The 23,433-nt window shown below is 37.4% G+C and overlaps 3 protein-coding genes across 4 annotated transcripts; all 3 read left to right on the top strand.

The window, feature by feature from the left end:
• The first annotated feature begins 185 nt into the window (after positions 1–185).
• LOC106374705 (cysteine proteinase COT44-like) lies at positions 186–2,239 on the top strand. Of its 2 annotated transcripts, none has more exons than XM_022695051.2 (4): positions 186–747; positions 1,201–1,436; positions 1,528–1,665; positions 1,768–2,239. In XM_022695051.2, the coding sequence occupies exons 1-4, from the start codon at positions 249–251 to the stop codon at positions 2,014–2,016; spliced, it is 1,122 nt and encodes a 373-aa protein (XP_022550772.1). In that variant the 5' UTR covers positions 186–248; the 3' UTR covers positions 2,017–2,239. The 2 variants fall into 2 exon arrangements, with proteins under 2 accessions (XP_022550772.1, XP_013670126.1); XM_013814672.3 differs by having other exon boundaries at positions 187–747; positions 1,525–1,665.
• Positions 2,240–12,103: 9,864 nt separating this feature from the next.
• On the top strand, positions 12,104–12,988 carry LOC111205628 (glutathione S-transferase T3-like). Its single transcript, XM_022701739.1, has one exon. The coding sequence runs from the start codon at positions 12,104–12,106 to the stop codon at positions 12,986–12,988; it is 885 nt and encodes a 294-aa protein (XP_022557460.1).
• A 6,434-nt stretch (positions 12,989–19,422) lies between these two features.
• On the top strand, positions 19,423–20,572 carry LOC106390652 (transcription factor MYB73-like). Its single transcript, XM_013831162.3, has one exon. It carries the CDS (start codon positions 19,508–19,510, stop codon positions 20,420–20,422), a length of 915 nt encoding a protein of 304 aa, XP_013686616.1. The 5' UTR covers positions 19,423–19,507; the 3' UTR covers positions 20,423–20,572.
• Positions 20,573–23,433: the final 2,861 nt, after the last annotated feature.

Here is a 23,433-nt window from a genome sequence, read left to right as displayed (position 1 = left end):
CAACGTTCTTACGTGGGGAATGAAGATATTTAAGGTGTAAAATTAATTTCATTCATATTTCCGGCAATATCCATTTGAACCGTCCACCATCTTGCATGCCCATTACTGCATTTTATTATAATAGAAAAGTATACCAACTTGAAATATTAAAACTCCAAGAATTTGGTTATAAATAGCTCCTCTCAGCCTCCAACGAAATCAAGCCATATCAACTATCAGAACTAGAACAACCAAGCCAAACATACAATATGGCTTCCTCAACAAAACTCATTTCTTTACTTCTCCTATACGTCGTCGTTTCATTAGCCTCCGGTGATGAGTCCACTACCATTAACAACCATCTCAATCTTCCATCGGACGGCTCATGGAGAACCGATGAAGAAGTGAGGTCCATCTACTTACAGTGGTGTGCGGAGCACGGGAAAACTAGCAACAACAACGGTATCGTCAACCAACAAGACGAAAAGTTCAATATTTTCAAAGACAACCTAAGGTTCATTGATCTACACAATGAGAACAACAAGAACGCTACTTACAAGCTTGGTCTCACCATATTCTCTGATCTCACTAACGATGAGTACCGGAGGTTATACCTCGGGGCAAGAACCGAGTCTGTCCGCCGCATCACTAAGGCCAAGAACGTTAACATGAAATACTCGGCCGCAGTAAACGACGTGGAGGTTCCGGAGACGGTTGATTGGAGACGGAAAGGAGCCGTTAATGCCATTAAAAACCAAGGAACTTGCGGTAATTAATATTATGCACATGCTTCACATAATCATTTATAAATTTGTATATAATCCGTTTTATAATTAACACAGTTTATCTTCTTCATTCTAAGTAATTTATGAAAGTATATTTGTATTCAGATTACAGAGTAGGTTTATATCTAAATTTTGACCATGGCTCATAAATTTTTGATATTTACATATTAGATAGTATATTTATGTAAAAAAAAACAAAAAAAAAAACGTTGCTTTTTTTGGTTTAGTAGGTATCAACTTCCTATTCTACGAGTAATCTTCCATGTCAATATATAATTATCAACTTTGTTTAAAATTTCAAGACGTTGATAATCTTAGCGTGTGTTTAGATTTACAAATGTCATTGTTTCATCTAAAGCTTAAGACTCTAATCTAGCATGCAACACATGAAGTTGTGTATTGAGTACTGATCTTACTATGTGTTGATCGGAAACAGGAAGTTGTTGGGCGTTTTCGACAGCTGCAGCAGTAGAAGGTATAAACAAGATCGTAACAGGAGAACTCATATCTCTGTCCGAACAAGAACTTGTCGACTGCGACAGATCCTACAACCAAGGCTGCAACGGTGGTTTAATGGACTATGCTTTTCAATTCATCATGAAAAACGGCGGTTTGAACACCGAGCAAGATTATCCTTACCGTGGTTCCAATGGAAAATGCAATTCTTTACTGGTAAGGGACATAAAACAGAGTAACTCTGTTTTTTCTTTATACATTTTAAAGAAGTACTGCTTCAAAATCTGTTTCGTCGTGTTTGCAGAAGAATTCAAGAGTTGTAACTATTGATGGTTACGAAGATGTTCCTACTGAAGATGAAACGGCGTTGAAGAGAGCAGTTTCATACCAGCCCGTGAGTGTTGCCATTGAAGCTGGTGGAAGAGTTTTCCAACATTACCAATCGGTAAGCGAACCAACCTTAAACCGGGGTTAATTGTTTTGTATAAATTTAGGTAATAAAACCCCGTTTTTGGATATTTAATAACCGGTTTGGTTATGTTGGCAGGGGATCTTCACTGGAAAGTGTGGGACAAATCTAGATCATGCAGTGGTGGCTGTTGGTTATGGTTCAGAGAACGGTATTGACTATTGGATTGTAAGGAACTCGTGGGGTACACGTTGGGGAGAGGATGGTTACATTAGGATGGAGAGAAACTTGGCAAGGTCCAAGTCCGGCAAGTGTGGAATTGCGGTTGAAGCCTCGTACCCGGTTAAGTACAGTCCAAACCCGGTTCGTGGAACCAGCAGTGTTTGAAGTTTTTAAAATAAAACTCAATTGGGAGTTTTATAACTAAGATTTAATCTCATATTATTGTTTGTATGTATAGTATATCAAAAAAGAAGGTATTTGATCCAGCATACGGATTTAGTCTGTATAAATCCTTATGTCGATCAATATCATTTCGTTCAAAGAAAGATTGATTTGGTTGTTTATGTATTAAGAGAAGTATAATAAAATGATATATTTCTCTTAACCTCATTGGTTTCGTTGGTTAATTTATCAAAGTATGGACTGAACCGAATCATAAACATACATGTTCTAGACATTCACAGAGTGATCGGTTAAGTAGTATTTAAGAGGAGAGCAATGTTGTAAGCTAGCGTTCAACTGAATAAACGTTTGGAGTGAAGGGACCAATCGTTCATTTTAGTTAAGAAAACTTGGTGGAAAATGTGGTCCGTGGCAACACCTCAAGGTAAGTTTTTTTTTTAACTAACCTCGCATCCCGACTCAGTAGCCTGACCAAGGCTAATAATATTGCTCCTAAGTTTAGGTATGAAGTAGACATCAGATATCACTCTTCTTTCACCGTTCTTTGTCTTAAAGAATATGGATCCTTTACCTTTGATATCAATGCGGGAATCATCCCCAAACTTCACTTTTCCCGTTATTCGATGATCTAATGTTGAGAAGTAGCCCAAGTTCCCCGTCATATGGTTGCTGGCCCCGTTGTCTAGGTACCACAGATGATCATCAGCTGCACTTTGATCGAGTTTACTTGGTGTGACGTTTTGTTCATTTAAAAACACAACCTCATGCATCATAAGTTCCTCTGCCTTTTGAGTAGCTTCTTCATTCTCTTGTGTTTCTTGTAGTTTAAGCAATCGGTCGGGACAGTTCATCGCAAAGTGTCCCATCTTGTCACACCTATAACACACAACTCTTGACACGTCATGCTCTTGTCTATAATAACCTCCGTTTTGCTGATAACTTTGTTGATAGCCATATCGACCTCTACCTCTTCCTCGAAATCCATACCGACCGCCTCTGCCTCTACCTCTTCCTGACTCGTACCTGTCATGATTTTGCTGAGAGTCTGGCGTATTAGTAAACATCAGTTTATCTTGACCTTGATCTTCATGTTTTTCTTCTTCTTCTTCAAAGATCCTCTCTTCATACGCCTTCAGTCTCCCTATAATGTCCTCGAAACTTGTTTTATTAAGGTCGAGAACTTGTTCTAACGCGTCTATAATATGTATGTATTTCTTTCGAGGTAGGCTATTAAGAAACTTCTTTACTAGCTTTGGCTCCTCAATGTCTTCGCCTAAAGAGGCTGATTTGGTTGATAGTTCAGATAGCTTTCCAACAAACTCGTCTATTGAATCTGTTTCCTTCATCTTTAGTCGGTTGAATTCAGACGCAAGGGTTTGCAGCCTTGCTTCCTTGACTCGATCAGCTCCCATATGTCGGGTCTTCATTGCCTCCCAGACTGCTTTTGCAGTCTCTAGATTTTCTACTTGTAAGATCAAAGATTCCGGGATTGATTGGAATAAAAGTGCCCTTGCCATATCATTCTTCTCGCCTTCGTCTTCTCCTGGATCAATGGTCTCCCATACCTTGTGAACCTTTAGCGCCACCTTCATTCTCATGGTCCACACGGTATAATTTGTGTCGCTGAGCATTGGACACTTGATGGATGACGATCCACCGCCTTTTGTGATGTTGGTTGCAACGATTTCTCCCATTGCTTCTTCTCTCCTCCTTTTGACTCAATGAATGCTCTGATACCAATTAATGAATCAAACTCTCAAACTCACACTTTATTAATCACTCAATGCTTTAGAAAATAACTCAAAAAAAAATTAAAGCTCTCAACTCTCACAAGTTATGCAACACTCTTGCATATCCTTATATATATACATCTTAAGTTCTTAAACTCATTAGGAAACTACTTTTATAGATACCTCTATCATATGACTTTCCTAATCTCATAAGAAAGTGGTAGCTTGTTTCCTAAGCTACTTCAAGTTCACTTCAACATTCCACGTGCCTTTTTGCTAACGGAGCAAGAATTCAGAACGAACACTCTGATCTGACTAGGAACACAATAGTGGCCGGTATGGATCAATTCTGTCTGTTTTCTTTGACTAATCCGATGCATATCGTTTAAATATTATTACCTTTTATAATGTATTTAGTTTGGGTAATGAATCAAAATTTTGTTTGAAAATCCACATAAATATGTGAAACAATTTACTAGTATTAAAGAAACAAACAAATATTTTTTTGAAAAATATAGTAATAATTTATTTAGATTAATTAAAAAACGAAAAACTACCGATAGAACAAATAAAACAGAAATCTAGTGAACTTACCAAACATTATTAAAATATAGTTAGGCGTGTAGTTAGGCGTGCTTGTCGCGCTACGTCATCTCATTCTCTCCTCTGACAGCCACCTTTCAATTTCAACCGTGGCGAAACAGAGGTTTCGTATCAGTTTTTGTCTCTTGGTTTGTTCTAGAAGTACCTCTTCTGGCGACACCAGTTAGGGGGTTCTCAGCTCAGCTATTGGTTTTGGTTCTCGAAGTCCACAAGTGTCGAGTCGGTTCTAAGGAGTCATTGACCGGCTTGGTGTCAACACTTGGTCATCGAACACTTCCCGAAGTGGTGTTCTTGACTTTCTCTGCAGGTTATGGCGGTGTTCTTGTCTGGTGGTGCAGCAAACTCGACATGTTTTGCTGTTCGGCTCGAGTTGGGATTCGGTTTCAAGCACTGTGTGGCATTGTGTGCAAGCCCGGCTTTGGCGTTACAGTAAGTACCTGAAAATCTCCTCTATTGGTCGTCTAGTGTTTCATAGACAGTGGCGGTTATAAGCTTTGTGGAATTCATCGGGAACTAGCTACTCCGGAGACGACATGGGAAATTCCGGCATCCGAGACAACAAGGAGAACCTCACATTCCCATGGTGTTCGTCAAAGGTTGAGAACGGTAACCGATTCCAGAGAATTTTGAAAAACGGGCTCGCATAATATGTTAGGTTTAATGGGCGGACGAAGCTAGTTTGTAATAGTTTGACTTTGGAGCTTTTGTTCAATGCGAGTTTATAACCGGATCTGATTCCCGTTTTTGGGTTAACTAAAAGAATTAATTTTTTTTAAAAATGAAAATCTAATAAACATAGTTTATATTTATATTATGGGAATATAACGTCTGTTAACATGACATCATGCATATTTGTATTACCATTTTATTGACTAACAACATCTTTAACAATGCCTCTCATTTGGATGGAGGACCTTCAAAATAAGAGATGAAGGTGTGTTATTCTAAAGTTCACTCTCAAATTTATTTTTAGAAAAATTAGTAATTTACGCTTTACTCCTCAATATTATTAATAATTAATTATAGTCACTAGATTTTCAAAAACCAATCAAATGAAACATATTAAAAAAAATATTTTTGAAAAATATAATAAAATGTAGTCAAATATAACTGTAAATAGTACACAAGTGTTAATAAAAAGATTTAATAGAAATAATTTTAAGAAGCTAAAATATAATAGTATATAAAACTTATTCATGTGATATATAGTTGTAGGGACTAAAGTAAAAAATAATAGTATTTTAAAGGGGTAAATAGCGCATTCTTAAATTTGAAGATATACTATTTACTTTTTCAAAATATGAAAAGATAAAAGACTGTTGGAATATAAAACCTTTTAAAAGTAAGAGAATAAATAGCTGTTAAAAATGCTACGACAGCCACAACATATTTGGGTGAACTTTTATTTTAAGCTATAAGGTTTGTTTCCACACTGCGGTCGAAGTAAAATTTCATCCATACTTATAAAGGTCATCTGTATTGGTGAACTTCTAATCAAAATTTTCCACCAATCATATTAATATTTAGTTAAAAAAATCTTTAAAATATAAAAATTATGTAAAATAATTAAATGAGAGATTATGTCATGAATCTCTAAATTTTTTAAGAAAATTACAATTAAACATTAATATAATTATTGAGAGACTTTGATAAGAAACTCATCAATGAAGATGTTTTATGACATCTCCTTTTCCACTCTATTTTTTACTTTAAAATGGAGTATAGAGTAAAAAATATTTTAACTTTACTTCATTTCTCACTCTATAATGGGATTTATTCTATAAATGAAATGATCTATTTTTTGTTTGTTCATTATTTCATAGTGGAGTATGAAATGGAGTAAGATTGGAGCATTTTAACTTTATATTCTATTTGAAAAAAATAGTTTTGGATCAGAGATGATTTTAAATGTATTAATGGGCTGTTAAATATAATATCAGCGATGCTCGAGAAGTGCAGATTTAATTTACAAGGTGTAGTTTTTTTTTTTGCTTTCAGAATTCTGAACAAAAGACGTCGTGTAGAGATGTTGGTCTCGCTAAAACCACTAACGTTTTACAATGATTTCACTTCCAAAGCAACACTTTAAGTTATCCTTCTGCATTTAACATGAAATGTAAAAGAAAATATATCCCCCGACGTGTGTATGATGTTAAATTTGGGCCATATAACGAATGACTAAACTATAGAGAATAAAAATGAGACTGTGGGTACTTGGTGGGAATCAAAGTTTTCACGTGTGTCGTATCTATAAACCCAACAACTATATCAAAGAGAAGATCTCTTTCGTTCACAGTCCCAAGGTCTCGCAACCAAATTACAAGCGCATGGGACCACAATCTTCACAGGGTAATGTATCCTCTTCACTCTTTTGTGAAACCCAGTAGCTTCTTCTACGCAGATAGGTGGTCTCAGATGTTCATGGATAGTAAAGTGTGAGACCTCAGACTTGTGCATCCTTTCCTCAATTGGTGCCAGCTCAACTATGCAACCTGGTGGTTCTTCCAGCAATGGGCATCGATCAATATCAGGTGGGTGCTGTTGATCGGTAACTGGTTGGCGGTGTTGAATCCAAATCCAAATCTGATCTACATCTTCAAGCCATTCCTCCAGCTCAAAGAAGTCTTCCATAGTAACCTCTCTACTCGAATCCAAATCTCCAAGTTGTTCTCCATCCTCTAACTCCAAGAATTCTTCTAGCTCCAAGAAATCTTCCATGGTGATCTCTTTTTCTACATTTACGGCATGTAACAACTTGATACATCAATGCTCTTCTGTGTCGAGTCTGTAATGTCCTGAGAACAACTCGATCTTTCAGGGATTTCGATTGGTATCGATCGATGAAAAAAATCTGTGTCGATCACTGCTGAGGTGCTGTGTTGACCGATGTTGAGGTAGTGGTGGTGGTCGATGCTGAGGTCAGATCACTAGTCTCAGCTTCTTCTGCTCTGCTCAGCTCTCCAGATCCATGTTGTTTATCACCCTCTACCATAATGTAGTCAAGCAACTGTCTCGGAATTTTATCTTCCCTCTTTATATGCAAACCTTCAACGAGCATGACCCACTTATCATTCTTCTCCTTCTCCTAACAAGTTTTAAACTAATATTTATGTGCACTGAGATTGTTCTAGGCAACACACGCTGTCATACTTTCTACTTTTCATACAGCAAAATACTTAGAGTCTTAGGTTTGGAGAGAAGATCCAAGAACTCTTTCAGAGCTTTGTGATTGGAACTCAAGTGTCTTTATTCTATTTTATTTATGCAATTTACTTATTTTATTATCATGAATTGCTTAGCCATGTCTGAGTAGTTCATCTTGTTAGATTTAGAGTTCATATATTCAGGAGGGATTAGCCTAAAATATAGAATTGCTATGTGTCAGGATATTAATCAACTAAACTTTTCTTAATGCATGTGTTCTAGAATAGCTACCTAGGACATTGCCTATAGACATTAGGGCGCATTCGAAAGATTGGTTCTTTGTTTGTAATAGTTTAGGTTGTGCTAGGATTGCTAGAAACAAGCAGAAGCTGATTTAGTTAACCTAGTGAACACGTTCTAACCCGTTCGTAACGCTCCCTGGAAGGAACGTCGATCGACAACTCACTAGTTGCATCGATCGACATGATGAAAGGTGTATCGATCAACACCCCATTGTTGGAATCGATCGACACTTTCTCAGGACCAACAAGCGACAACTGATGTCCTAGATCCGACGATAGATAGTCCAAATATACGGAAGTTGATCGATTATTCTAATTGTTTGAGTTCTAAAATATCCATATATATACTTAGTAATCTATATCTCTATAATCTTGATTGATTGAATAGAAACCCTAAGTCTAACGTCTCCCATATTAACCTTAAAACCCAATCAATCAACTGAACAATTACTTGTTCACCACTGCTTATTTACTGATTTAAAACCTTTCAATCTAGCTTAATTACATAACTAGATAGATCTACTGTGTGCCTTAGCTCCCTGTGAATTCGATCCATAAGTACTACAATTAAACCTCTTATTTGAGAGAGTACAAATTACTTATAAGGTGATTTGATTGATATCAAATTTGGCGCCGTTGTCGGGGAGCTTCGATTGCCATTAGATCAAACTTAGTTAGGTTTAGTCTAGGTTTTTGTTACTTGCAAAAACTGATAAAATATTTTCTTGTCTTTTCAGGTACATACCCAGCAGTATCAGAAGCAACAAGGAACAAACACTTCTCTTTTCAGATCCTGCAATACTAGAACGCACCATCCGCAAAGGCAAACATATCGCATCGATTGACAACAACATCTGTCCATCGACCGACACTCGCCTTCCACTGTCAACCGAGACTACTCTTTTGTCGACCTCCCATACCCACCCGACATCGATCGACATTCTACCTAGAACATCGATCGACACTAAGCCGCGAAACATGGTTGCGACACTAGTACTAATTCATGATGCAACTGGAAACCTGCATGACCAGGAGGGTCATCTGCGCAATGCAGCAGGTCAGAAGATAGATGATCAGGGGACTGTAATCCCTGATATTGATGCTAATATTGCAGCTTCTCAAGCTGTAGACGAGGCTAGACCAAGGACATTAGGTGATTACAACAGGCCATATCAGTACTACGAGAACAGATCTGCCATCCGTCTTCCAGCCACACAGAGGCAAGACTTTGAGTTGAAGCCTTAGTACTTTAAACTCGTGGGACAGACACCCTACTGTGGGTTATCACACGAGCATCTTATGGACCATATGGAGAAGTTCGAGGATCTAGTTTCTGCTATCAAAGCCAATGAAGTCCCTGAGGATTATCTGTTTTGCAAGTTCTTCAAAGTACTCACTTGCTGGAGAGGCTTCGCACAGGCTTAAGCAGTTACCACCAGGATCTCTTTCATTATGGGCCGAAATAAAGAATGCATTCCTATGCCACTTCTTTGATGAGGCACGCGCTGAAGACTTGAGGAGCAAGATTACAACATTCACACAGGAGCCTACAGAGTCATTCAGAAGCTTCAGGATCAGATTCAAGTCATATCAGGGAGATTGCCCACACCATGGATTCAATCAAGTGCAGCTACTCAACACTTTCGCGCTGGCATATCAGATGGCTGTAGACTCAGCTAGTGATGAAAACTTCATCACTAGGAATCACAGGAGGCGATCAGACTTATTGAGAACTTGGCATCCAACAACAACACCAAGAACACTGATTTCGAGAGAAAAAAATAAGCCCCTGCCCTATGGAAGGAGCAGTTGGAAGATGTCAAAGCCAAGCTGGAGAGTGTTCACAAGCTTGTCAAGAAACAAGTCTTCTTTACAGAGGATGTAGAAGCTGTAGATGTCAACAGCGACATGGAAGAAGAAGAGGATGTGAACTTTGTCAGTGGTTTAGGCTTTCAGAATCAGAGGTAAAGTGATCCTGGGTAAGATGATCACGTCCCTGAATGCTCTCCAACGATTGTGATGATGAAAATAGGCAGTGGATTGATTTGATACTTCTAAGAAATAGACAAGACCACACGACTTTTAAGAAGTCCAAACGACTTCTAAGAAGTCCAGACGACTTCTAAGAAGTCCAGACGACTTCCAAGAAGTTCAGACGACTTTGTCAGAAGACTTTTAGGAAGTTCAGACGACTTCCAGACGACTTTACAGGAAGTCCAGACGACTTTACAGGAAGTCCAGACGACTTTGTCAGAAGACTTCCAAGAAGTCCAGACGACTTCCAGACGACTTCCAGACGACTAACAGGTAAGTCGTCCCAGAAGTCTTCCAGATCTGAAAAACCTGCATATTAAATCCAGATCTGAAAAACCTGCATATCCAAAAACATTCAAATGGCTTAAAAACAGAAAAAATGCTGGTTAGGTCCTAATTACGAGATATTCCAGACAATATCGTTTCAAACAAATATCTGATTTTGGATTACTAGTTCTCGAATAAAAATGATGGAACTAATGATGCATCAACGAAAATTAATTTGATTGGTCCCAAAACATACACTGAACCTGGAATAATGTTATAATTATAGTACTCCATAAGATTATAAGCTGTTTTGGGAAACTACATTCGAGGTGAGCATATATTGATATTAGTGTGTTTATAATAGGTACGATGTACCTAAACCGGAAAATCTCTTACCGTATCTCCACTTGTCTTGGTTCACTAATCTCTTTCATAATACAAATTTTGGATTCATTATTAAGTCTGACCGAATCCTATCCCTTTTCCTTCTTCAATAATGCTTTAGAATACTTAAATCATAAATACAATTATTTTAATTGCGTGACAAAAGTAGGAAGCTCGCAAGAAACTTCTCTTAGAGCACCAATATAGGCGTATCTAAACCCAAGTCCCGACCCAATATTGACCCAAAAGAAAATGAAAAATAAAGTAAAATCGGACAAACGTTTTCAGAATAAGAAGTTTTTAACAAAGTCCTTAGGAGTACGTGGCAGCTCGGGAAAGACAAACCGAAGAGGAGAGAGAGAGTCGAGTTTGGTCGGGATTCATTCACTTCGTCTCCTTCTTCTCTCTCTCTCGACAAGGCGATATCGGCAGAAAAGAAAGTCGTCGCAATCCTCTCTGTTTTCTCGTTTAATCGAGTACCAAAACCGACGAATCGAACACCCAGAAGGTTCGTGTTCCTTCCCGTACCTCCCTTTTGTGATTTTCGAATTGTATAGACTATATAATCGATCTGGGTTTGTGTTTATGACGTATTTGGATTTGATTAGTTTATGCATGTTTATTTGTAGGGGAAACTCGAGTTCCGGCGCCGTTTCTCATCATCTCCCTATTCTCTTTCTCTGGACGGCGATTTCGACCACAACCGTCTTGACCCGCTCACTCCACACGGATCTCGCCTCAGTTGTGCTCCGAATCGAAACGAATCGAGGTTTGTCTTTCTCGGTTGATTAGTGTTAATTGATTAGGGTTAATTGATTAGGGTTCTAAACTGAACCAATGGGTTAAGAACTGAAGCTATGTCTGATAATTTACATCGGTTGATTAGGGAGTTAATTGATTAGTCGTTTGATTAGTAGAATTCTTTTTTGATGAGTAGTTTATTGATTAGTCTGTGCCTCATTGAGTTGATTATTTCTTTGATGAGTAGTTTACATAAGTTGATGAGTAGTTTACATAAGTTGTTATTTCTTTGTTTCATACACTTGATTAGTAGTTTGAAAGAGTTGGTTACCGGACAAGTCTTTGTTTTTCTTCACCTATAGAGTAGAAGTTTTCATTGAGTTGATTTCTTCTATCTTTTTTATGACTTAAACGTAATTGTTTTAGTTGGTGTGGACATTTAAGATAGCGTACTGTGAAAACTTTAAGATAGCTTACTGTGTTTGTGATTTTGTGTAAGATACCGTACTGTGTTTGTGATTTTGTGTAAGAATGTTTAAGATAGCGTGGAGATATGTTTGCTTGGTTTGATGAGTGTAACGGGAAGTAGTTGGAAAACAAGTTTACTATAGTTTCGTTGTTTTCTGTCTTCTGTCTTCTTTATAGTTTCGTTTGTTGTTGTTCTCGTTCGGTTAAGATAAAGCTTAAAGTTGAGCTTTGTTGTTATTACTGTAATAAGTTCTGATTAGACCCTGGTAGTTTGTGGTTAAGTCTTTAAAAAGGTTACTTATTACATCCTCACTTTTCACGTATTAAAACACATCAATCTTTCACTTATTGAAACGCAACAACCTCTCTTCCTCTCTTCTATCTTGTATAATCTCAATGGATTCAAGTGATCCATTGAATCCATTTAGTCAGCCTCGTCCTAGTTTCGTCGGCTTTCTTAACAGCCAGACCTTTCCTTATGAAAGTTATGGTTCTCCTCATCAGTTTGGAGCATCAGACATCCCAGCTTTTAGTTCACAACCACCGCAGGCTCTAGTTGCACCCGAAAACCCACCAGTTGCCTCTAGGGAGCGAAAGAACTGGACTCCAGCCGATGATGAGGTGTTAATAAGTGGGTGGCTAAACACATCCAAGGATGCTGTAGTTGGAGTTGATCAAAAATCAGGGACTTTCTGGAAACGAGTTGGTGAGTTCTATGCGTCAAGTCCCCATGCTAAAGCGAGTGGTGAATCACGAGAGCATCTCCATTGTAAGCAGAGGTGGAACAAAATCAATGACTACACGAACAAATTATGTGCTGCATACGCGGCAGCTGAGAGACAGATGAGTTCTGGTCAGAATGACAATGATCTTCTCAAGCTCGCCAAAGACATCTACTTCGCCTATCAGAAGACAAAATTCACGCTTGACCATGCTTGGTGTGTGTTGAGGTATGAGCAGAAATGGCTCAGCCTTAACACTCCTAAGCCTAGTGGGAATTCAAAGCGAAAAGAGACATGCTCCCAAGCTTCAAGCTGCCCCGTAGGTGATCCTGAGGTCCGTCCTGAAGGTATCAAGGCGGCGAAAGCTAAAAGGAAGAATACCGCGCCAGTGAGGTCTATGGAGGAGTGTCAGACCGTTTGGGAGATGAAGAAGGATGATCTCTTGATGAAGGAGAGACTAACAAAGCTTGCGATTCTTGACACACTTCTAGCCAAGAATCAACCACTTACTGAGGCTGAAGAAGTTGTCAAGAATAAGCTATTGGCGATGTATTTCTAAGGATTAGCTTGTTAAGATCTAAGTTCCCATGTTTCTTTGTTTCTTTGAATCAACTGTTTCCATGTTTCTTTGCTAGAAATAAGTCTAAATGTCTCTGTTTTCTATGTGAGTACGATGTATCCTTCTATCTAATGAATGAAAGTTGCTGTTTTTATTTAAATTCTTATGTGTTTCTGTTTCTGTGTTTGCTATGTTTCTGTTTTAATTAAAAATTTGTTGTGTTTATTTCTGTTTTACCATGAATCAAAGTTTCTGTTTTAATTAGAATTTGGTGTGTTTATTTCAGGAAATGGGACGATATAACTACAGCCAGCCATCTCTTTCAGAGGATTATTGTGGGGATTCATCAGACTGTGGATACAGCTCTACAGAAGAGCTCATCCGTCGGGACCAAGAAGAGCTCATCCGTCGGGACCAAGAGCCGCCTCAATACCCACCTCAACCCGAAGTTGAGTTCGGATTTCCGCAGACCTGCTACTGTGGTGGCGCTCCAAAACTAGCAACTTCGAAGACTCTTAACGATAGAGGAAGACTTTACTTCACTTGTGACCAAGCTGACGATGCAGAATGCCATGTATGGAAGTGGTGGGATGTCGCCATGATGGAGGAGATGAGGGCAAGGGATAGACATGTACTTCAACTCAATGAAAAGGTAGACAATCTAACCTTGTTTAGTGACTTTGAGACTGAGCAGAAATTGGTTAGGCTTGAGAACCTTGTCTGTGAGTTAGGAAAGAAGAGATCAAGTTACCTCATTGGTTTTGAACTATTTGTTGGCCTACTGATCACTGTGTTAGTTTTCTTAGGTGTGGTGATCTGTTTTAAGTGATTCGCGATCTTTGTATTAGGATATGTAATGCAGTTTAATGATTTTGGAGACTAGGATATGGTCTTATCTCTCTCGGAAATGTTATGTTGTTTAATGAATTATGGAGACTTGTAATGACTTGTGCAATATTTTTTAATGACTTGTGTAATATTTTGTAACAACCACGAGATGTTAATAATTTTACATAACAAGACAAGAGGCTACTAACACGAGAGCGTAAAAGACTAGTATCACAAGATACACTTCTCGTGACCATATATCCAAAATACACTTCACAAGATGCTAATAATTTTGGAAGACGCATTCACAAGATACACTTCTCGTGACAAACTTTCCAAAATACATCTCCTCACTTGTCGTACAAAGACTAGTATCACAAGGTAGACACACTTCTATAAATATAAGACATTGTTACACAAAAATTTTCACAACTTCTCCTCTCTTTGACAATTTCTTCTCATCTTTTAAAACATTGGAATGGCTTCATCTTCGCATTATCATTACCACAATGAGAGTGATGATGATGAATTTGATTCAATGGCTGCTGAGTTTTTAGGATTTAATGATCCTTTTCCAGAACCAAAAGAGAGAAAAAAAAGAATTTTTATAGAGAGAGACCGAGAAGAAGGGCATAGAAGGCTTTGGATTGATTATTTTTCCGAGAATCCAACATATTCAACCCGTTTATTCCGGCGCCGGTTTAGAATGAACAAATCTTTGTTCATGGGTATTGTGCATCGTCTCTCTACAGAAATACCGTATTTTCGACTAACAGAAGATGCAACCGGACGGACAAGTATCTCACCTCTGCAAAAATGTACTGCAGCTATTCGCCAATTGGCATACGGTGGTGCGGCCGATCAGCAAGACGAATATATCCGTCTTGCTGAAACAACGGCTAGAAAATGTTTGCACAATTTTACCGCCGGAATTATCACCTTGTTTGGCGATGAATACCTATGACATCCCACACCGGAGGATCTGGAAAGACTACTACATAATGGAGATGACCGTGGATTCCCGGGAATGATTGGAAGCATCGACTGTATGCATTGGGAGTGGAAGAATTGTCCCACCGCTTGGAAAGAAATGTATTCACGGGGAACCGGAAAACCAACAATTGTGTTGGAGGCTGTTGCTTCAAAAGACCTCTGGATTTGGCACGCTTTTTTTGGAGCTCCAGGTACTATGAACGATCTCAATATTCTTGATCGATCACCTGTTTTTGATGACATTATTAACGGGGTCGCCCCACAAGTTAACTATTATGTCAACGGAACGGAGTACCATCTCGCATATTACCTAACAGATGGTATATATCCGAAATGGGCGACTTTTATTCTGTCAATCCGACTACCACAAACCGAAAAGCAGTCATTGTTTGCTACATACCAAGAGTCAGTTCGAAAAGATGTTGAGCGTGCCTTCGGAGTCCTACAAGCAAGATTTGCAGTTGTCAAAAATCCATCTAAGTTATGGGACAAAGAAAAAATAGGAAATATTATGAAGACATGTATCATACTCCATAATATGATTGTTGAAGATGAACGATATTCAGACACTATTGAGGAATTTCAAGATGAGGAGTTTACGTTTACCCTAAAAGGCCTACAAAGGCCGGGAATGCAATTGGTCGTCGGAAAGAAGTTCAGGATTCACATACCCATCAACAATTAAAAAAAGATTTGATTGAACATATATGAGATAAATTCGGACATTTTCAAAATAATAATATGTAATATTTTTATTTCTTTTAAATGAATAAAATGTGTGTTTGCTTTTAAGTAAGTCTTTTTTTTAATAAATGGAATGTAATAAAATGTTTCTAATTTTCTATTAAATAAATAAATTTGTTTTTCTTATTAGTTATCCAATTTTAAACTACTTATATGATTTTTCTTATATTTTATAATTCTGCTTATTTAAAATAAAATAATTAACCTAAGGACCAACCTAAAGTCTTACCAATAATCACAAATTTCATAAAAGTCCCACAAGAAAATCCCTACAAATATTAATAAAAAAATCTTAGGACTTGCATAAATGTCCCAGAGATGTGGTTGCTCTTGGACTCTGAGGATGTGCCTCGTGTTATGCAGTGCACGGCTGTATTAGTGTGTTAGCATTGCCTCGCACTTGACAGATCCCAGTTTTAATCACTTGAGTATTTGGATTCGATTCGTGTAATCACCGCGGTTCAAACGTAACTGGTGCGTTACTGTGATCAAGTTGCTTGAGACAATGATAGGTGAAGATAGTATAAAATTACGTACGTACGCAGTGATATTATTACTTACGTAGTCAAAGATGTTACATCCAAATTTTCATAAATCACTAGGTTAGAGATAAACATGGTTTAGCCGTTTAGCAATCAGCCTAACCGAGTTTAACTATGTTCTCGATTAATCCATATACCAGCACAATTAGCCTTAAACTTCGTTTTTTACAACAATATATATAAGCTTTAAACAGAGTTTCTTGATCAATCACCAAACCAAAGTGTTTTATTTCCATCACAGCTTTTAAAGGAATGCTAATTAACTAATTAGTGAACTAATTAATTGAAAGTGTCGAACAAAGGAAAGAAAGAAGGTGTTGACAAGTTAATCAAAAAGAAGGTGTTAGACAAAAAAAAAAGAAAAAAAAAAAGAAAGAGTGACCGGCAGGTGAGGGAGTGGCCGTTAAAGGAAGGCAGAGTACAGCCTGTTTGTTTTTCTTTCTTCGGGACTTTCAAATTATAAAACCATAAAAGATGAAGAAAAAACCCATAAAATATCATATCCCTCAATTTCATTTTAGTTATGGTTAATTAAGAAAACATATGATTTTGTATATTTACAAAATAAAAAACACAATTATCTATACATCTAACTATATTTTAACTAATAGAAAAATAAAGTGAAGAATTTTATTAATAAATTTTGCATTGAAACTCTAAAACGATATTTATTTTGAAATAAATTTGAGGAAGTACGAATTTAAAGTGGTAACGATCACCCCGCGATCTATCTTGTCGTTTTGCGCCACATCAGCAACTGTATCTTTTAAGCATTTTTTAATTTATTTATGTTAAGATCGAGAGAATATCCAAAAATATAAGTATCAAACTAATAATGGCATACAGGCTGGCTTCCTCAGTCGAAAAGTCACCGAATCGAACTAAAGCCACATACCTAACCCTGAACTTCATCCTTTTTTTCTTTTTGAAACACCCCTAAACTTCATCCTTATCTTCATTTTATCTTCTCTGTATCATTATCTCATATAATTAACCTTCTTTAGTAATTTTTGGCTCCAGAATGTCATCTATCATCTATGTTTAGTGCAATATATATCAGTTCTATAGGTTTTTAACCTTTTTCTGCCAATTGCACTTTTGTGAAAAAAAGTTAACACATCCTGAACAGTTTGCTTACACACGCACATTATAATGTAAAACTATTATACTTTAAAAAAAAACTATTACCCGTTGCATGTACCAGGAACTTGGTTTCTAGTGTGTCACTGTTTATCTTTTATTCATCAACACAATGTAGAAGTTAAGCAAAATTTTGATACTGGACTGTCCAACGTGCATTATTGTAACCACACATATCAACACACACAAGACAGTGACATGCAACAAGCAGTATAAAAAGATAGAAAACACATCACATCACTTTAGTTTGAAAGCAAAACATAACAAACTACTTTTTATTGACTGTATATAGTCTCTTTTGTTTTGTTTTGCAAAAGCAATATGTGTTTGCCAGCATATTCTCATTTCCTATATTTAATATTTCTACCAATTTTCAAGCTAGTGGTTTCGGAACCTAGTTACTAAGAGCAGGATTAATAGAGATGCTTAGAGGGAGGTGCTAAGCAAAAAATTAATATAATAATAGGTAGGGTCCACACAAACTAAGCACATGTGCTTAATTAAGCACCGGTGCTAGCACTGTTTCGCGGGCCTCACTGATACATGACGGTCCGCGATTGGTTCATTTTTAATTTGTTTTTTTTTTAAATCAGAAAAAAACTATAAAAAAAAAAAAAAAAATTAAGCATCCCAAATGGGGTGCTAGGGTTAATGGTGCTCTAAGCTTAAAGTTTGGTTGTATTTGCATTGCCTTGTACCATGTTTGGGCTTCTGCTGCCCGTGTGGGTCTACGGAGACATCCTGTTGCCTGTCGGCTTAGCTAATCACGGACATGCCCGCGTCTGTTGGTCTTGTATCATGGTTTCTTATCTATAATTTAGCCAGGTGACAAAAAAAAAAATACAAACTGAAGATTCAGAGTTTCAAATAAAATGCCATTATTTTCAGAATTTTGTTAATTTAATTTACTTATTCATCAAAGCTCACAAACTAAAAGACATGAAAAGGATAAACGTAAAAGTTAACGAATGTGTGAGTTTCACAACTTTACTTTATGAAAACGAAATGATTGGGTAGAAACAATTCCACCTGTAAAACAGAGAGTGGAAGAGACGCTCCAGTACGAGCGTACTCTTTATAGAAACTAATCTCTGAAGTTATGAATACAAAGCAAATCTCAAACTCAAAGTACATATACTTACTTGACACGTGTTGATATACAGCTGTATCCCAAGTTCCCAACCGTTTTTCCTGCAAGATTCTCTGCTCTCAAAGCTCGATATTAACCTCACACAGGCGCTGTTCAGACCAATGCACTTTTCAATCGCGGACGTTTTCTAAAATGTCTGTTACTAGTTTCGTTTCTAATTTTAATTAGTTTTGCTTAGAAACACAAATATTTTAAAAATTGTAATTTAAAAAAAATATACTATCATTTAATCAATTAATTCAACCAATTATAAAAAAACTAACATTATATCATTGGTCACACAATATCCAATAAATGAAAAGATGCATTGAAATATGTAAACTACTTATATTTGGAAACGGAATGAGTACAATCCTGCTACAAAAAACAATGTTTGATTTTTTTTTATTCCCTCCGTTTCAGATTAATTGTCGTTTTAGACTTCGGTACACAGATTAATAAAATATTTAATTTTGTATATTTACTAGATAAAAACATCATTACCAATACACTTAACCACATTTCAACTAATTAAAAAATAGATTAAAATATAAAATCAATAAATTTTGCATTGATGTCAAAAAAAAAATTGCATTGAAATTATAAAACGACACTTATTTTGAAACAAAAATCTTACTTTCAATTTCAAAATTTGATTGATGAAATTTATTATATAATACATTAAGTAACTTGCCTAACAAATTAACTAAGCAAGCGTTAAATTAGTTATTCTTTTGCGTTAAATTAGTTAATTTCATCAAAATTTTGACTGAATTAGTCAAGACGTAACGAGTAGGTTAGTAACGATCATATTTATCCGTTGATATAGTTCTGTATTTATAGACAAAACGGTTTTCTTTGTTTTCTACAAATAAATTACAATAAATTAGATTTTTTATGCAGTTAAAGGAATATTCAAAAATTACAAACTGGATAGTTTTAAGTTTTAACTACTTTAATAATTTTCTTTTATGTTTTATCGAGTATGAAAGATTACCCGTTGAAGCGGTAACCCCTTCGCCACTCCCTTCTCGTATAAATACTCTCTCTTGCTTGCTCTTATCCTCTCTTAAAACCTTTTGTCCCAACAAAACAAAAACTCTTATAACGACCAAAAAGCAGAACACAACAAAAGATCCAACGATGTCAAGTTCGGTCCGAAAGAACATGGAGCGGATTAAAGGTCCATGGAGTCCAGAAGAAGACGAACTATTACAGAGTCTGGTGCAGAAGCACGGTCCAAGAAACTGGTCTTTGATCAGCAAATCTATCCCTGGACGCTCCGGCAAATCTTGCCGTCTCCGGTGGTGTAACCAGCTATCTCCGGAGGTTGAGCACCGTGCCTTTTCGCCGGAAGAAGACGAGACGATTGTTCGAGCGCACGCTCGTTTTGGTAACAAGTGGGCAACGATCTCTCGTCTCCTCAGTGGAAGAACCGACAACGCAATCAAGAACCATTGGAACTCGACGCTCAAGCGAAAATGCAGCGCAGTTACATCTGATGGGCATGACGGTAATTTTGGAGAAGAGCAACCGTTGAAGCGTACGGCGAGTGGTGGTGGTGTGTCTACTGAGATGTATATGAGCCCCAGAAGTCCTTCTGGATCTGACGTCAGCGAGCAATCTGGTGGTGGTCCACACGTGTTTAGATCTGGTGCTGTGAATGAGATGACGGCGTCATCGTCCGGTGAAGATCCGCCGACGTATCTAAGTTTGTCTCCCCCTTGGAATAACCGTTGTGAGACGGAAACGGTTAGAGTCAATGAGTCAACTCAACTAAACGAGGATACGGTTATTGACGGTGGTTACACGGCGGAGCTATTTCCGGTTAGAAAGGAAGAGGTAGAAGAAGGGCAAGGGATATCAGGATTTGGTGGTGAGTTCATGACGGTGGTGCAGGAGATGATTAGGACGGAGGTGAGGAGTTACATGGCGGATTTACAGCGTGGGAACATCGGCGGCGGCGGCGGTTCGTGTATGCCGCAAAGCGTAAACAGCCGTCGTGTCGGGTTTAGAGAGTTTATAGTGAACCAAATAGATATTGGGAAGATCGAGTAGAGTGATGATGACTCATAAGTGAGTCATGTATAGAGCCAAGGCAGCAATGGTTAGAGAGGCGGAAGCAAATCAAAAATGTTTTGTAATCATATGATCTCTCGTAATTTAAAAATTAAAAGGAAGCAAGATCATACATATTACATACAGCTAGTTTCACATGCTTCTGCAATAATTAGACAAACAAAAGAGCACACAAAAGAGCAAGTTACCTAATGTGCAGGCTCGATAATTATGATTTTATGATTTATAACATTGAAGCAAACGTCAAAACTTTCATATTCAGCTACAACAATTGTAAACTTACAATTATGAATTCATCAGAAAATTACGAAATTCTAAAATTCTTCTGAATGAACCTGTAAAAGGTTTAAGAGTAATTGTAAATTTAACCGTTCGACCGAAATGGTAAGAGAAGGGAGAGGAGATTAAATTAGATACTTGATGAAGTCTTAATAGTGTTTGTTGCATGCGACTCCATGTTTCTTCTTCCATGTTTACATATGAAAACAGATCGGGCAATTTCACTGCAAGGGTGAAAAAAGGAGATTCAGATCATAAAACGTCTTCACTGTTTGAATAAGAACTTACTGAGATTTTACCAAAGAGACGAAGCAAATGCTCGGCGCCATAAACAGTTGAAGGTGAAACATCATCCACGATCGCTTCTTGGTATTGTCCTTGTATAAGAGCAGCACAGGTAATGCCTTGTCGAAGTAACACCTTATTCCTTGCAAGATTTCACCGACCGAATCAGTTATCCTGTACAATACACAATTTTGCTTCATGTGAATTCTGAAGATAATAAAATTGCATTAATCAACACTCTTTGGTTGAATGCAGGACTCACAGTCCATCCTTCTTGGTTTTGGCCCTGTTCGTTTGCTCACCCAGATGGAGATGCAAATCGATGTTCGTTTTGTGCATTATAATTATAATGCTACATCCAGATGTCCAGATGGATCACCCAGCTAAATTTTTAAAAACTCATCTCAAATTCTCACCCAAATGAAGGTGAGTCTTGATGGTGCATCTGGATGCAGATGCATCTAGTTCAGTCCAAAATGATAAATGACAAAAATGACATTTTAAAATCAAAATATTATTTTCAAACCCTAAATTCTATTTTTTGCATATACATTTTTCTGCTATAACCAAAAAATGAATTTTCTCGCAAAAACTGAAAAACACACTTTCCCGCCAAAACCGCAAGATGCGTTTTCCGCAAAAAACGTAAAACACACATTTCCATAAAAACACATTTTTCGGCCAAACCAGTAAAACCGTACTTTTCGACCAAAACCGAAAAATCGCATTTCCCTTCAAAACAAAAAAAAACGCATTTTCTCGCCAAAACCCAAAAAACACATTTTCCCGCCAAACTCCAAAAAACATTTTCCGGCAAAAACCGCAAAAAGCATTTTCTCGCCAAAACCGGAAAAACGTAATTTTCTCGCCAAAACCGGAAAAACGCAATTTTCCGGCCAAAATCGGAAAAATGCATTTTCTCGCCAAAACTAGAAAACACAATTTTTCCGCTAAAACTGGAAAACGGAATTTTCCCGCCAAAACCGGAAAACGCATTTTCCCGCCCCGGAAAAACGCATTTTCCCGCCCCGGAAAAACGCATTTTCCCGCCAAAACCGGAAAACTGAATTTTCTCGCCAAAACCGGAAAAACGTATTTTCCCGCCAAAACCGGAAAACACAATTTTCCCGCCAAAACCGGAAAACTGAATTTTCCTGCCAAAACCGGAAAACTGAATTTTCCCGCCAAAACCGGAAAACGCATTTTCCGCCAAAACTGGAAAACACATTTTCCGCCAAAACTTGAAAACACATTTTCTCGCCAAAATCGGAAAAATGCATTTTCCCACCCAAAACCGGAAAAAATGTATTTTCTCGTCTAAACCGCAAAAATGCTTTTCTCGCCAAAATAGCGAAAAAAATTTTCCCGCCAAAATCGCGAAAAAAACATTTCCTGCCAAAATCGCGAAAAAAACTTTCCCGCCAAAATCGTGGAAAAAAACTTTTCCCGGCAAAACCGGAAAACACACTTTTTCCATCCAAACCGCAAAACGTATTTTTCCGCCAAACCCATAAAAACGTATTTTCCTGCCAAAACAACAAAAATGCATTTTTTTCGCCAAAAACACATTTTTCCTCAAAAACCGCAAAAATATTTTCCACCAAAACCGTTAAAATGCTATTTTTCCGCTGAAACGTAAAAAATTATATTTTAATCATTTTGTTAACAAGTCCACCTGGATGTAGATGGAAGTTAAAAATGAAAAGCAAACGAACATAGTTGCATTCAGATGATTCATCTAGATGCATGGACGAAATGAAGAAACGAACAACACTCAGATGGAGCATCTGGATAAGACATCTAGATGGACCATCTGGATGCATCTTCCAGATGTACAAACGAACAGGGCCTTTGAGTTCAAGGTACTTGGACAATATCTTCTTAGCTTCGATCACCAAACCAATACAGAGAATGCTAAACCAACATGAGCGTGATGATCTCCAGAATTCAAATTATGCCAACATCCTACGGAACACGGAGAAAGGCTCGAGATAGAGAGAGAGAGAGAGAGAGAGAGAGAGAGAGAGAGAGAGAGAGAGAGTTTGTTTGTCTTGGCTCCGTAGACGCGAACACGCTCGCCTTCGGAGAGGAGTCTGCCGTCGTTGGAAGGCGATGCGCCACCACTGGCTGTGTCTCCGTTTCTTCCTTCGACGAGCTTCCCATTCTCCGCTACTTTGTTTTCAATTTTTGAGTCCCTTAACTTTTTCCAATGTGTGGGTTTAGTCTCTTAATGTTTTTGTATATCCTTATCGCCCATTTTGAATATAATGTCTTAAATTTTTTTTTAAATCTAATCTATTAATTTTAAGTTCCTATTTTTCTATCTACTACTAGATCCTTTATCCGCGCTACGCGCGGATTATGTCTTTTTAATTTATTCTCTATATATTTAAATTGCTTAGCAAAGTTTGAAAGACAAAAGTTGA

The sequence above is a fragment of the Brassica napus genome, chromosome C3 (assembly GCF_020379485.1).
Source record: "Brassica napus cultivar Da-Ae chromosome C3, Da-Ae, whole genome shotgun sequence".
NCBI lineage: Eukaryota > Viridiplantae > Streptophyta > Magnoliopsida > Brassicales > Brassicaceae > Brassica > Brassica napus.
Note: the sequence above shows the minus strand (reverse complement) of the source record. Positions and strands in the feature narration are given on the sequence as shown.